This window comes from Pagrus pagrus, assembly GCF_965226575.1.
Source record: "Pagrus pagrus genome assembly, chromosome: 4".
Lineage (NCBI taxonomy): Eukaryota > Metazoa > Chordata > Actinopteri > Spariformes > Sparidae > Pagrus > Pagrus pagrus.
In genome coordinates, this window is record NC_140188.1 from 9,214,568 (window position 1) to 9,228,870 (window position 14,303).

Consider the following 14,303-nt stretch of genomic DNA (forward strand, 5'->3'; position numbering starts at 1 on the left):
CTCTTACTTGTGTATTTCTACTTGATACTGAATCGATATCGAAGCATTTCATTAAATATCAAATCGAAATCGAAATCGAATCGAATCGTGACCTAACGAATTGAAATCGAACAGAATCGTAAGATTCTTAACAATACCCAGCCCTAGTGCAAATAGCGCGTCTGCATTCAGTTAGTACGTTTGCAGCAATGAATATGCAACATCCTCTACCAACACTTCTAATTCCAAAGGGTCCAATTTCACTTTGCGCTTTCGTTCTCTCAAACTCGCCATGCTGAAAACCATGAAACACACTAAACCCTCATTTAAATAGGTGTGTCTCCAACACGTTTGCACCTGTTGTCATTAACGCAATCACTATTGGTAAATCACCCGCAAACCGCGGTTCAACCCCACACGCAGATTTCTAGATTGCGCACTAGGGCTGTCAACGAATATTCTATATTCGAATATTTAAAAAATACGGAGATTCGATTATGAAAACTAATATTCGACTGTGAAGAAAAAACAACCCATCAGCGGCCACTGCATGACGGGTCAGGGACAGGTCACAGGAGTCGCACTTGCACAGCGTCACTCGTTGATGAACGTGAGACGACAAAAACCGTGACAGATGCATGGCAGAGAAAAACACTAAATGGCAGAAAGTTCAGAGCCCAACTCGGCAACAGCGAGAGTAGTTTGGACTCCAAGCAACCTAAAAAGCCCCGTTTGGGAATACTTCGGATTTTGGTCAGTAGACAGCAAAAATGCGGAGACTCGCCACAAAGTTGTATTCATGCTGTGTAAGCTACAGTTAGCTTACCATTCCACCACCAGCAACATGAGGGCACATCTCGAAAATGTGCACCCAAATGAGCATGCCATGATGTCTGGAACTCCAACTAAACAGCCACGTCTCGATTCATATTTTTCACAGCCCACCACAAGCTTTTTGTCTGCAGCACGACAAGAGGCGTGCACGAAGAAATGTGCTTCGTTTATATGCAAGGACATGAGGCCGATCAGTATCGTTGATGGCACAGGCTTTCAGAGAGTTTTGTCAAGAATTGGAACCGAGGTACCGTATCCCGAGCCGTGGAACAATCACCAATAGGATTGAAAAAGCAGACAATATAAAGGAGTTACTCAAAGACCAAGATGTGGCTCTTACCACGGACGGGCGGACTTCCCTAGCAACAACATCCTATGTTACAGCAATGGCCCACTGGATTTCAGGTGACTGGGAAATGCACGACTATGTGCTTAAGACAAAAGAGCTTACGGAAAGCCACACTGCAGCGAATGTAGGCGAATGCATTCAAGAGATCGTGGATGTTTATGGCATAAAAAGGGGATCTGTGATTGCCGTAACAACGGACAATGCCACTAATTACGTCAATGGAGTGGAGAGACATCTTGAAACAGTGAACATACCATGTGTGGCACACACAATTAACTTGGCTGTGCATAAAGGGCTCGGGGTCAGAGCCATTGAAACACCCGTTAGTAGGCTGAAAGTGGCGGCGGCACATTTCAGCAAATCTACCACCGACAGCTACCTCCTCCAGCAGAAACAAAAACTTTTGGGATTGAAAACGGAGAAGCTGATTAACGACTGTCCGACGCGATGGAACAGCACATATTACATGATCTGCCAGGCGTCGGAGCAGCAAGCAGCTGTGTCTGCTGTCATCTTTGAGAAAAAACTGTCTAGAATGGAGCTGACCACAAGCGAATGGTCCCTCATGGAAAAGGTGAGCGTAGTGTATGAAATTTGTAATAGGTTGGACAAATGCAAAACTTCCTCTCGTTTTGTTAGATAGGTAGAATGATGGTCCTAATTTACTTTGTGTGAATGTTAATAAACTGGACAAATGCAAACCTACCTGACCTAATATCAACGCATATTATATTTACTCATTTACTATAGGTACAAGAGGTTCTTAAACCCTTCAAAGTGGCAAAAGAAGCGCTGTCAACTGACAAATATCCAACTGCGTCGGCTGTACTGCCTTTAAAACATGTTCTTCTCTCTCAACTGAACAAGCAAACGCCAGACGAACCAGAACCACCTGCATTGTCAGAGATGAAGACAAAAATCACCACCGATCTGGAGAAGCGGTATAGTGAGGAAAAGGGCACATTTATATTGCTGAACAAAGCTAGTTACCTGGATCCACGCTTTCATCACCTCGTTCATTTAAAAGAGGAACAAAGACGGGAGGTGCAGGCGGCTATACTGGAGGAGATGAAACAGGTGAATGTGGCAGGAGGCAGAGGCAGTGAAACCGGTCCCGGACAACCCCGTGATCAGCAAACCGCTGGGAAAACTGCTCTAACGGCTATGGGGGATCTCTTCGGAGACACGTATTGCAGGGACAGCCCAGAGTCAGGCCAGAACATCAGTCTGCTGCTTCAAAAAGAGATGTCGATGTATGAACAAGAGTCTCCAATACCTGCTCAACAAAACCCACTCATGTGGTGGAGCACTTTGGGCTCTGGGAGATACCCTCACGTCGCGAAGAAATATCTTTCCATCCCCGGATCCTCAGTGCGCCCTGAACGCGTCTTTTCCTCCGCTAGGAATATAGTGAATAAAAAGAGATCGGCACTGGCCTCTTCACATATGGACTTTCTTGTGTTTTTGGCAAATAACCTGTAGGCCTTCAGGCCTAAGACCGGACATTGACAGTGGACTAAAAGAGCCTGACAATCAGTGACACTGGGATAAAATGCAGTTTTTCCTTTCTTTTTTTTCTTTTTATACAAGCACCAAGAATGTAAGTAGCCAATTTTTTCGTTTATAATAGCACTTTATTGTATATGACCCCTGAGGGTAAAAGTTCTTTGTTGTCACATTTCTCGGAATTGGGTATCTTATTTTATTTAAAGTGTAGGCTACTGTACTCTGACTGAATAGATATTACATGAATAAGGTAGAGACATTTGCTTCATGCACTGCAGGTCCCGACTGGTTTGATTATTTACTGTTTCATGTCAAAGAAATGTTTCTGTTCCATGTTTATCACAGCACAGCTTGCTCGGAGCCTTCACTGTTCGTTCTATATACTGTAAAACTTCAATTAATGTTATTATAATATTTGCGTCAATCACTGAATGAAGCCTGCCTATAGTAGGGACAAGAGTCGGGACCTTTAATTGCTCAGCACTCACTCAGTATGCGCATAAAGAGAGAGGGGGGCGAGCGAGAGCGCTGTCTACCGTCTTAAATGTTTTACGGTGTCAGCCGTTAGTTAATATACTTATTTTGTAAAGTGTATATTTTCAGAGATGTTAAAACTGAAATAAAAATACTTATGCAAGTAGTTATGTCTCGTTGTATTAGTTTGTTCTCATGTTATTGACATAATGCACAAATATAGATATTCGAATAGTTCGAACCTATGTGTTTTTTTTAGATCGAATATTCGAACGTCATTTTGGAGCAATTTTGACAGCCCTATTGCGCACGCAGGTTAGTACAAGCAATTTGGGATCTTAGTAGATCCGGCCCATAGTGTATTGTGCCAGCAATACATGAGAGGTTTCTAATCATCAGTTAGCCTTTTAACACAACAAACTTGGATTAGCCATTGGACCACACGAGTCACGGTTGCTGAAAATGGTCTTTTGTACGCCTATGTAGATTCCATTAAAAAATCATCAATTTCCAGCTAAAAAAGTAATTTGCCACATTAATAATGTCTAGACTTTACATAAGATCAATGTAATGTTATTTCTATTGAAAAACAATTTCCTTTTCTTTCACAAACAATTAAAGAGGTCATATTATGTTAATCTTCAGGTTCATACTTTTATTTGGGGGCCTTATTAGAATAGGTTTACATACTTCAATTTAAAAAAAAAATGTTATTTTTCTCATATGGTGCATTGCTGCAGCATCCTTTTACACACCATGTCTTGAATGCTCTATTTTAGCTATGGAGCCATCTCGCCTCTGTTCAATCTTTGATAGAAGTTGCAATTGCGCATTACTTACCGGGCAGGGTGTAGCCAATCAGAGGCAGAGTGGGGCAGGTTATGCCAAGCAAGGTGGTGTGATCCAACATAACGCAGCTACAGCTGATGACCATGGCTGTGGTACATCCAAATATATTTTATAATATACATATAAACATATATATCTATGTAACGTCTGTTAAAGGGTGATGCACATAAGTTATTGAAGTAAAGGCTCGACTCCAAACCAGGCGTTTCAGGCAGTGCAGGAGCAGTGTTTTCTGTGGGAGAGAGTAACTCCCTTTGGCGAGGTCGTAGGTTTTTTCACTTTGCAGACCTTTTACATGCACAAAAATGCTACATAACACAATAAAGAAAAGGCGAAAACCCCAAAAAGCATATGACCTCTTTAAAAATACACTGCTAAAGTTGTCTGAAAAAAATTTCATGGAGTTTTTATTATTTGAGTGGCATGCACGGTAAAAGTTTTGAAAAAACTGGGCCTAGTTTGTAGATGATGTATCTTTTGAGACTTGTGAATGCAGCAAACACTCACTGGCTCCAAAACTTCATATTTATTATTATTTGAGTCGCATGCATGGAAAAGGGTTTGAAAAAACTGTCTAGTTTGGCCTATCTCCTCACTGAATTCTGTTGTTAATTACAAACGTAATGCTTTATGACGACAACATGTACATAATGTATCACTGGAGACTTGTGAAGACCGCAAACACTCAGATAAGGGGAAGAACATCCCAGAGATGTTGCTCACTGAAGACATGTTATACGATAAGAACAGACATCTAAAGCTTTGACTCTTCTGGTTGATGAAGGTCTCCTTGGATGAGAGGAGTTTATTTCATGTCCTGAATGTTGGCTGTGTGTTCATTTACAGTGTACAGTGTGTTGAGGTTGAGGTTTTATCTAAAATTTAATGCATTTATGTGTTGTATGCTGTTCATTGTAGTTTCAGAGACTTTTAACCACTTTTATTCTGATTGTAATCACACTGAATTTGTTGGTGCTTGTCTTTTAAATTGTGTGTCAGACTGCATATGGAAATTTCACTTATTTTTTTCTTTAACAGGTTTGCTTCTGGCAACGTTTGCAAAATGCAGAATCTGACTGAACTTTCAGGCAATGTAACATCCAACAACAGACTGTCTGTGATCATCAGAGTGTGTATTGTTATCCCTTTTTTCTGTGTCTTCCTCTGCTGTATTGGTGTTATGCTGCACATCTTTGCGTCTCACAGGCAGTTCATGGACACTTCACGTTACATCCTTTTTGCCTACATGCTGATCAATGACACCATGCAGCTCACGTCCTCTGTGCTGCTCTTCCTCTTTGCCCTGGGAGGTGTGAAATTTGCTCTTGTCTACTGCATTCCCTTGTTAATCATTTCCACTGCCACTTTCCAGAACACACCATTAATCCTGGCCACCATGTCACTTGAGCGTTATATAGCCATCTTTTACCCCCTGCAGCGTCCGGTCGCCTGGCGCTCAGACCGTATCTGGATCATTGTTCTGTCCCTGTGGCTCATCAGTTGCATCTTCCCGATCATTGACCACTCCATCAAGGAGAATGATCCAGCTGTGAATATCCTCTCCACCCCTGTGCTTTGCAATGCTAAATATGTCAACTCATCTCAAATTCAGACACTGTTCAAAGCTGCTACAAGTATTCTCTTCTTCACAGTAGTGGCTGTAATCATCCTCTTTACATATGTGAGAATCCTGCTGGAAACCAGGAAGCTCAGACAAGATACAGCGTCTGTGAGTAAAGCCATGCACACCGTGCTGCTGCATGGCTTCCAGCTGCTGCTGTGCATGTTGGCCTTCACCATCCCCATCACTGAGACTCTCATAGTGCTGCACTCCAACTGGAGACGAGAAGACGTCGCCTATTTTAATTATTTCTGTTTCGTTATAATTCCACGCCTTCTCAGCCCGGTCATCTACGGCTTCAGAGACAAGAGTCTCAGGGTCTACATCAGGAAACGTTTCTCTGCTGCTCTAACAAAATAAAATAAAACTCTGGAGGCAAACTGCAGGACAACTTGTCTGTTTATCTAACTTTCAAAATCGTGATTGAGTACAATTTGGATTAATATCTAAACCTTTCATCTGCATTTTTGTAGCCAATAAGGCTTTCTGATCACAAAAAGACTGTTTTTTGGGATGTCTTTACAGTTTTTAACTTATTGAATGTGTTTTTATGCTGCACACGTACAAAGAAGACAAGACAAACAAACACTGACACAACTGCACATCAGAGGCTTCTTCTCTCGCAATAGGCATGTGTCGATTTTTTTTTTGTACACTTGCAACTGATTATTAATCCATCCTTGTTTTTGACTCAACTTATCAGGGTAATTACCGTAATTTCTGGACTATAAGCCGCTACTTTTTTCACACACTTTGAACCCTGCGGCCTAAACAATGACAGACTTTTGCTCAAGTCTGCCAGTGGATCTTGACAGCGTTGAGCAGTGTGAAACAATCCACGATCACCAACGGGCCTCGGAAGGCTGGACTGCTGTGTGATGAAGAGGACAGCACAAGCACAAATTCGCCTAGAGATGAAAGTGACATTGAGAGCGACAACGAAAGAGAGACTGAGAGAGTGTGTGACGAAGTCATTCTGAGGCTGTTCAACTCCGACACTGAAGAAGACGACTTCAGTGGTTTTGGTGCACAGGAGGAAGATGAAGATAGCGATCAATGACTTTTCTGGTAGGCTGGTTATTTTTTTAACCAGCCATGTTACTGCCGTTTTACTGCCATGTTACTGCTGTGTTACTGCCGTGTTACAGGCACTGTTCGGAAAAAAAGCATTTATTTAATTAAACATTTAAAAAATCTTTCTGTGTACCATCATTCTGTGTAAATATCTCATGTTACAACGGGGACACCTGCTGCTTTTAGACAAGTGCAGCCTATATATGTAAAAAAAATTATTACTTGCTAAATTTAGATGGTGCGGCTTATATTCAGGTGCGCTCAATGGTCTGGAAATTACGGTACAACAACAAAAAACTCCTTTATATATACACTGCTGGGAAGATCTGAGAAAATGTGATTATTTCGTCAACACTAAAAGAAACTATCATTAATAGATTAGTAAATTGTGGCCTCCAAAATGTTATTAATATTAGTATTGTGTTTCTGTGTAAGCTGGTCTGAGTGCAACTAACTTTATACAAGTTTGGCTTGCTGAATGAATAAAGGGATTTATACGTTATAATTTGTGTCTGTATATATATATATATACACACACATATAATATATGGTAATGACGAACAGAAAAATATTTTATTATACACTGCTGAGAACCTCTAAGAAAATGTGATGAAAATAAATCATTCTTTATTTTCTGCTGGTTTTCTATCATGCTTTAAAACTTAAACATTATTCATACTAAAGGTCTTAGATTTAAACAAAAGTGAACAATCCAAGCAACATTTTTGAAAAAATGGTTTAAAAGTCTTTATTTAGATAGCTATATCATGTTGAATTACTTATTGAAAATTCATTTTTAAAACCAGATGAGTAGCAACCCACACGTAGTGGAACACAGGGCCTTCTTCCCTGGCTTTTTAATCTTGGACTTTTCTCTTTTTTGAACTTCTGTGTACACAAAGCACCTCCATCACATTCTGTTTGAACTTAAGCACTCCAGATTAAATTTTTCTGAAGGTCTTACATTTTACTTGGTAAGCCCTGCAGAAACCCTGTAAAAAATTTACTGTCTTCGTATATCAATGTTACATCACTCTAGTCGAATCACTGACTCATGACATGTGTAAAACGGATATTTATCTAGTTATTTATTTCCCCAAAAAGATAAACACTTGAGTCAGATTTATTTGTACAGATGTTCACCAGCTCAGAGTCTGCTGCACATTGTTCATACAGTATGTACTGAATTGTATGTTTTCAGCATGGAGGGAGTGGAGCTCATTACAGCACTTTTCAGAGGCCAATTTTGATCATGCATGATGGAAAAAAAATGAGATTGGTCAGATGTTTTGTGTCTATAATCAGAGTCTGCAAATTACATCAACATCAGAAAAATAATGTGGAGCAACAGTTGGGCCTATAAAGTAGATTAGCATAAATTGTATTAAATGAAAATACACAAGAAAGGTAGGCCTACAGGTATGAGCCGGTTTGTGCTGTTCTGTGATGGAAATAGTGCAGTTTCTTACATGGAATAGTCTTCATTTCTCAGAACAAGAATAGACTGATGAGTTTTTGAAGAAAGCTCTTTTTCTGGCCATTTTGAGACCATCCAACTAATGGGCTTGCAGGGCTTACAAAGTAAAATACTCAACTTGCCTTTGGAGGGCCAATTTCAGTGCTTCTTTAATCAGTACAACAGTTTTCAGCTGTGCTTACTAGTTGCACATGGGTTTTCTAATCATCAATTAGCCTTTTTAGCACAACAAACTTAGGAGTAACAGTTGCTGAAAATAGTCCTTTGTGCAAGTAAATATTCCATTAAAAAGTCATCGATTTCAAGCTAAAATAGTCACTTACCACATTATAATGTCCAGGCTTTATATCTGATCAATGTAATGTTATTTTTATTGGGGAAAAAATTGTCCCTTTCTTTCCCAAAAACTGAAAATACACTGCCAAAGTTGGCTACAAAAACTTCATAGAGTTTTAATTATTTGAGTCACATGCATGGAAAAGGGTTTGAAAGAACTGTCTAGTTTTGCATATCTCCTCACTGAATTCTGTTGTCATGACAAACTTGATGCTTTATGACCACAGCATGTACATAATGTATCTCTGGAGAATTGTGAATGCCGCAAACACTCAGATAAGGGGAAGCACATGCCAGAGATGTTGCTCACTGAAGACATGTTACATGATAAGAACAGAGATCTAAAGCTTTGACTCTTCTGGTTGATGAAGGTCTCCTTGGATGAGAGGAGTTTATTTCATGTCCTGAATGTTGGCTGTGTGTTCATTTACAGTGTACAGTGTGTTGAGGTTGAGGTTTTATCTCAAATTTAATGCATTTATGTGTTGTATGCTGTTCATTGTAGTTTCAGAGACTTTTAACCACTTTTATTCTGATTGTAATCACACTGAATTTGTTGGTGCTTGTCTTTTAAATTGTGTGTCAGACTGCATATGGAAATTTCACTTATTTTTTTCTTTAACAGGTTTGCTTCTGGCAACGTTTGCAAAATGCAGAATCTGACTGAACTTTCAGGCAATGTAACATCCAACAACAGACTGTCTGTGATCATCAGAGTGTGTATTGTTATCCCGTTTTTCTGTGTCTTCCTCTGCTGTATTGGTGTTATGCTGCACATCTTTGCGTCTCACAGGCAGTTCATGGACACTTCACGTTACATCCTTTTTGCCTACATGCTGATCAATGACACCATGCAGCTCTTGTCCTCTGTGCTGCTCTTCCTCTTTGCCATGGGAGGTGTGAAATTTGCTCTTGTCTACTGCATTCCCTTGTTAATCATTTCCACTGCCACTTTCCAGAACACACCGTTAATCCTGGCCACCATGTCACTTGAGCGTTATATAGCCATCGTTTACCCCCTGCAGCGTCCGGTGGCCTGGCGCTCAGACCGTATCTGGATCATTGTTCTGTCACTGTGGCTCATCAGTTGCGTCTTCCCGATCATTGACCACTCCATCATGGAGAATGATCCAGCTGTGGATGTCCTCTCTACCCCTGTGATTTGCCAAGCTAAACTTGTCAACTCATCTCAAATTCAGACACTGTTCAAAGCTGCTACAAGTATTCTCTTCTTCACAGTAGTGGCTGTTATCATCCTCTTTACATATGTGAGAATCCTGCTGGAAACCAGGAAGCTCAGACAAGACACAGCGTCTGTGAGTAAAGCCATGCACACTGTGCTGCTGCATGGCTTCCAGCTGCTGCTGTGCATGTTGGCCTTCACCATCCCCATCACTGAGACTGTCATAGTGCTGCACTCCAACTGGAGAACAGAAGATGTCGCCTATTTTAATTATTTCTGTTTCGTTCTAATTCCACGCTTTCTCAGCCCGGTCATCTACGGCTTCAGAGACAAGAGTCTCAGGGTCTACATCAGGAAACGTTTCTCTGCTGCTCTAACAAAGTAAAATAAAACCCTGCAGGCAAACTGCAGGACAACTTGTCTGTTTATCTAACTTTCAAAATCATGATTGAGTACAATTTGGATTAATATCTAAACCTTTCATCTGTAATTTTGTAGCCAATAAGGCTTTCTGATCACAAAAAGACTGTTTTTTGGGATGTCTTTACAGTTTTTAACTTATTGAATGTGTTTTTATGCTGCACACGTACAAAGAAGACAAGACAAACAAACACTGACACAATTGCACATCAGAGGCTTCCTCTCTCGCAATAGGCATGTGTCGATTTTTTTTTTGTACATTTGCAACTAATTATTAACTTATCAGGGTAATTACCGTAATTTCTGGACTATAAGCCGCTACTTTTTTCACACACTTTGAACCCTGCGGCCTAAACAATGACAGACTTTTGCTCAAGTCTGCCAGTGGATCTTGACAGCGTTGAGCAGTGTGAAACAATCCACGATCACCAACGGGTCTCGGAAGGCTGGACTGCTGTGTGATGAAGAGGACAGCACAAGCACAAATTTGCCTAAAGATGAAAGTGACATTGAGAGCGACAACGAAAGAGAGACTGAGAGAGTGTGTGACGAAGTCATTCTGAGGCTGTTCAACTCCGACACTGAAGAAGACGATTTCAGTGGTTTTGGTGCACAGGAGGAAGATGAAGATAGCGATCAATGACTTTTCTGGTAGGCTGGTTATTTTTTGAACCAGCTGTGTTACTGCCGTTTTACTGCCATGTTACTGCTGTGTTACTGCCGTGTTACAGGCACTGTTCGGAAAAAAGCATTTATTTAATTAAACATTTAAAAAATCTTTCTGTGTTCCATCATTCTGTGTAAATATCTCATGTTACAACGGGGACACCTGCTGCTTATAGACAAGTGCGGCCTATATATGTAAAAAAATTATATTACTTGCTAAATTTAGTTGGTGCGGCTTATATTCAGGTGCGCTCAATGGTCCGGAAATTACGGTACAACAACAAAAAACTCCTTTATACACTGCTGGGAAGATCTGAGAAAATGTGATTATTTCGTCAACACTAAAAGAAACTATCATTAATAGATTAGTAAATTGTGGCCTCAAAAATGTTATTAATATTAGTATTGTGTTTCTGTGTAATCTGGTCTGAGTGCAACTAACTTTGTACAAGTTTGGCTTGCTGAATGAATAAAGGGATTTATACGTTATAATTTGTGTCTGTATATACATATATATACACACACATATAATATATGGTAATGACGAACAGAAAAATATTTTATTATACACTGCTGAGAACCTCTAAGAAAATGTGATGAAAATAAATCATTCTTTAGTTTCTGCTGGTTTTCTATCATGCTTTAAAACTTAAACATTATTCATACTAAAGGTCTTAGATTTAAACAAAAGTGAACAATCCAAGCAACTCTTTTGAAGAAATGGTTTAAAAGTCTTTATTTAGATAGCTATATCATGTTGAATTACCTATTGAAAATTCATTTTTAAAATCAGATGAGTAGCAACCCACACGTAGTGGAACACAGGGCCTTCTTCTCTGGCTTTTTAATCTTGGACTTTTCTCTTTTTTGAACTTCTGTGTACACAAAGCACCTCCATCACATTATGTTTGAACTTAAGCACTCCAGATTTAATTTTTCTGAAGGTCTTACATTTTACTTGGTAAGCCCTGCAGAAACCCTGTAAAATATTTACTGTCTTCGTATATCACTACACCCATACACAGGCCCCCTGCATCTCACTCACACTCACCTCCACCCCCCCCTACCTACATCATACACACCCCTCCCTCAGTGACCCCAGTGGCACAGGACAATATTCACACAATAGAAACTATAATATCACACAGACAAATGAGACCCAGGACTGTTTTTAGATCAAACTGTGTTTTTAACATTCCACTGAAAAAAAGTGATGAGTGCACGTTCAGCACAGATGTTAAAATGGCTGTGCTGAACGTGCGCTCTCTTTTAAACAAATCTTTTATTACAAATGATATTATTTTAGATAATAACCTGGACAGCATTCTCCTAACAGAGACATGGCTTGGGACTGACGCACCTGTTGTTCTCACCGAGGCTTCCCCACCAAATTTTAACTTTTTATTTTCTACTAGGGGGTGCAGAAGAGGGGGCGGTACTGCTTCAATCACAAAGACCAACATGCACACAAACGAAGTCAATTTTAACAAATACTCTTCTTTTGAATACCATGCCTTCGTTTTTAGCAGTCCACCCATCCTCTGCATAGCTGTCTACCGACCACCCCAGTATTCCACTTCTTTTATTAGTGAATTCTCAGAGCTTTTATCAATTATTCATACCTCCTTTAACAGAATTTTAATAACCGGTGATTTTAATTTACACGTCGACATCTCCTCAGACTCAATGTCCAGAGAATTTTTAAACCGTTTACACTGCCTCGATTTTAAGCAGCACGTCACGCAGCCGACCCACAGCAGGGGACACACCTTGGACCTGGTTATATCTTATGGTCTGTCCGTTGGTGCGCCCTCTGTTGTGGACCTGGCTGTGTCTGACCACTTTTGTGTGTTTTTTACAATCACCAGTTTTAATCAGCGGGAGGCCCCTGTGAGAACAGTGAGGAAACGCTACCTAACTTCTGAAGTGGCTGCAAATTTTATCCAGATCTTACAGAGCACTCCTGCAGAAATTCTACCAGCACCCTGCGATTTTATTACTGACAACTTTAACAATAAAATAAAGTCAACACTGGACTCAGTGGCTCCACTTCTTATCAAAACAATTAAAACAAGACCTACACCTCCGTGGAGAACTGAGGAAATTAAAAAACTCAAAAGGGAATGCAGGAGTGCTGAAAGGAGATGGAGAAAATCAAAGTTGACAGTTCACCATGACATACTACGTCAACACCTCAAAATTTACAATAACACAGTCAAACAGGCAAGAATCTCCCACTTCCAAAACCTAATCCATGACCATAAAAACAACCCCAAATTCTTATTCTCCACAATCGATCTTTTAACAAACAAAAATTTTAAAAAATCCTCCAAGACACCAGATAACGCCCTTTGCGAGGATTTTGCAGACCACTTCAGAAGAAAAATCAATGACATCAGATCCAGTCTTTTATCCCAACAGCTTTTAACACCTGGATCATTGCTTTTACCCGAGGAAACACTGGAGAGTTTTGCCCTGGTTGATGCGAGGACACTTGGTCGAGTTTTCTCCCAGGTAAAACCCACAACCTGCCTTTTAGATCCCATTCCCACACCGTTTTTTAAAACACTCTATGGATTCTTTGAGGAACAGCTGCTGTATTTGGTGAATTGCTCTCTTCAGACGGGTGTCTTCCCCACCTCCTTTAAAACAGCGGTGGTGAAGCCCCTTCTGAAGAAGAGTGATTTAGACCCCAATGTTTTAAATAACTACCGGCCTGTATCCAACTTACCATTTTTAAGTAAAATTTTAGAAAAACTTGTTTTTAATCAAGTAAACGAATTTTTAAACTCAAAACATATTTTAGAGACTCACCAGTCTGGTTTTAGGATGAACCACAGTACAGAGACAGCACTCTTAAAGATTTTAAATGACATCAGGTATAATTTGGATAACAACAAACTCACAGTCTTGGTACTACTGGATCTAACCGCCGCCTTCGATACAGTAGACCATCACATTTTATTAAATAGACTGAGGAACCTGGTCGGCCTCTCTGGTACTGTTTTTAACTGGTTCACATCCTACCTCACTGATCGAAGTTTCTTTGTAAGTATGGATACATGTTCCTCAGGAACCCATAAGATAAAGTGTGGGGTTCCCCAAGGGTCAATTTTAGGTCCAACTCTTTTTAATCTTTACATGCTGCCCCTTGGGGACGTCATCAGGAGGCACGGCATCAGCTTCCATAGTTACGCTGATGATACGCAACTGTACATCGCCGTGTCGCCTGATGACACAGGGCCAATTGATGTCCTTTTTAACTGTATTTTAGACATTAAGTCATGGATGGCAGCAAACTTCCTACAGCTCAACCAGGACAAAACAGAGGTTTTAGTCATTGGTCCTGAAGGCCAGAGAGAGAAACTTTTACCAAAGTTACAGGATTTTAAACCCTCAAAATCAGTTAAAAATCTCGGCGTGATTTTTGACTCTGAGCTCACTTTTATTCCACACATCAAAAACATAACAAAGATAGGTTTTTACCATCTTAAGAATATAGCCAGAGTCCGCCCGTTTCTCTCTCAGGCCAGCA

The 14,303-nt window shown here is 40.2% G+C and overlaps 3 protein-coding genes across 5 annotated transcripts in view; 2 read left to right on the forward strand and 1 right to left on the reverse strand.

Annotated features, from left to right (window-relative positions):
• Nucleotides 1-14,303, reverse strand: part of LOC311256258 (diablo IAP-binding mitochondrial protein-like) — a 53,412-nt gene that overhangs the window by 7,809 nt on the left and 31,300 nt on the right. The window lies entirely within an intron of this gene.
• On the forward strand, nucleotides 4,936-6,091 carry LOC311256069 (odorant receptor 131-2-like). The gene has a single exon (XM_084350826.1). The coding sequence runs from the start codon at nucleotides 4,998-5,000 to the stop codon at nucleotides 5,970-5,972; it is 975 nt and encodes a 324-aa protein (XP_084206952.1). The 5' UTR covers nucleotides 4,936-4,997; the 3' UTR covers nucleotides 5,973-6,091.
• LOC311256138 (odorant receptor 131-2-like) lies at nucleotides 9,150-10,248 on the forward strand (the record flags this gene model as incomplete). The annotated part of the gene is made up of 1 exon (XM_084350967.1): nucleotides 9,150-10,248. The coding sequence occupies one exon, from the start codon at nucleotides 9,150-9,152 to the stop codon at nucleotides 10,065-10,067; it is 918 nt and encodes a 305-aa protein (XP_084207093.1). The 3' UTR covers nucleotides 10,068-10,248.

Excerpts from the sequence above, each read along its gene's own strand:
- LOC311256069 (XM_084350826.1), top strand. The coding sequence starts at position 4,998 with ATGGAAATTTCACTTATTTTTTTCTTTAACAGGTTTGCTTCTGGCAAC.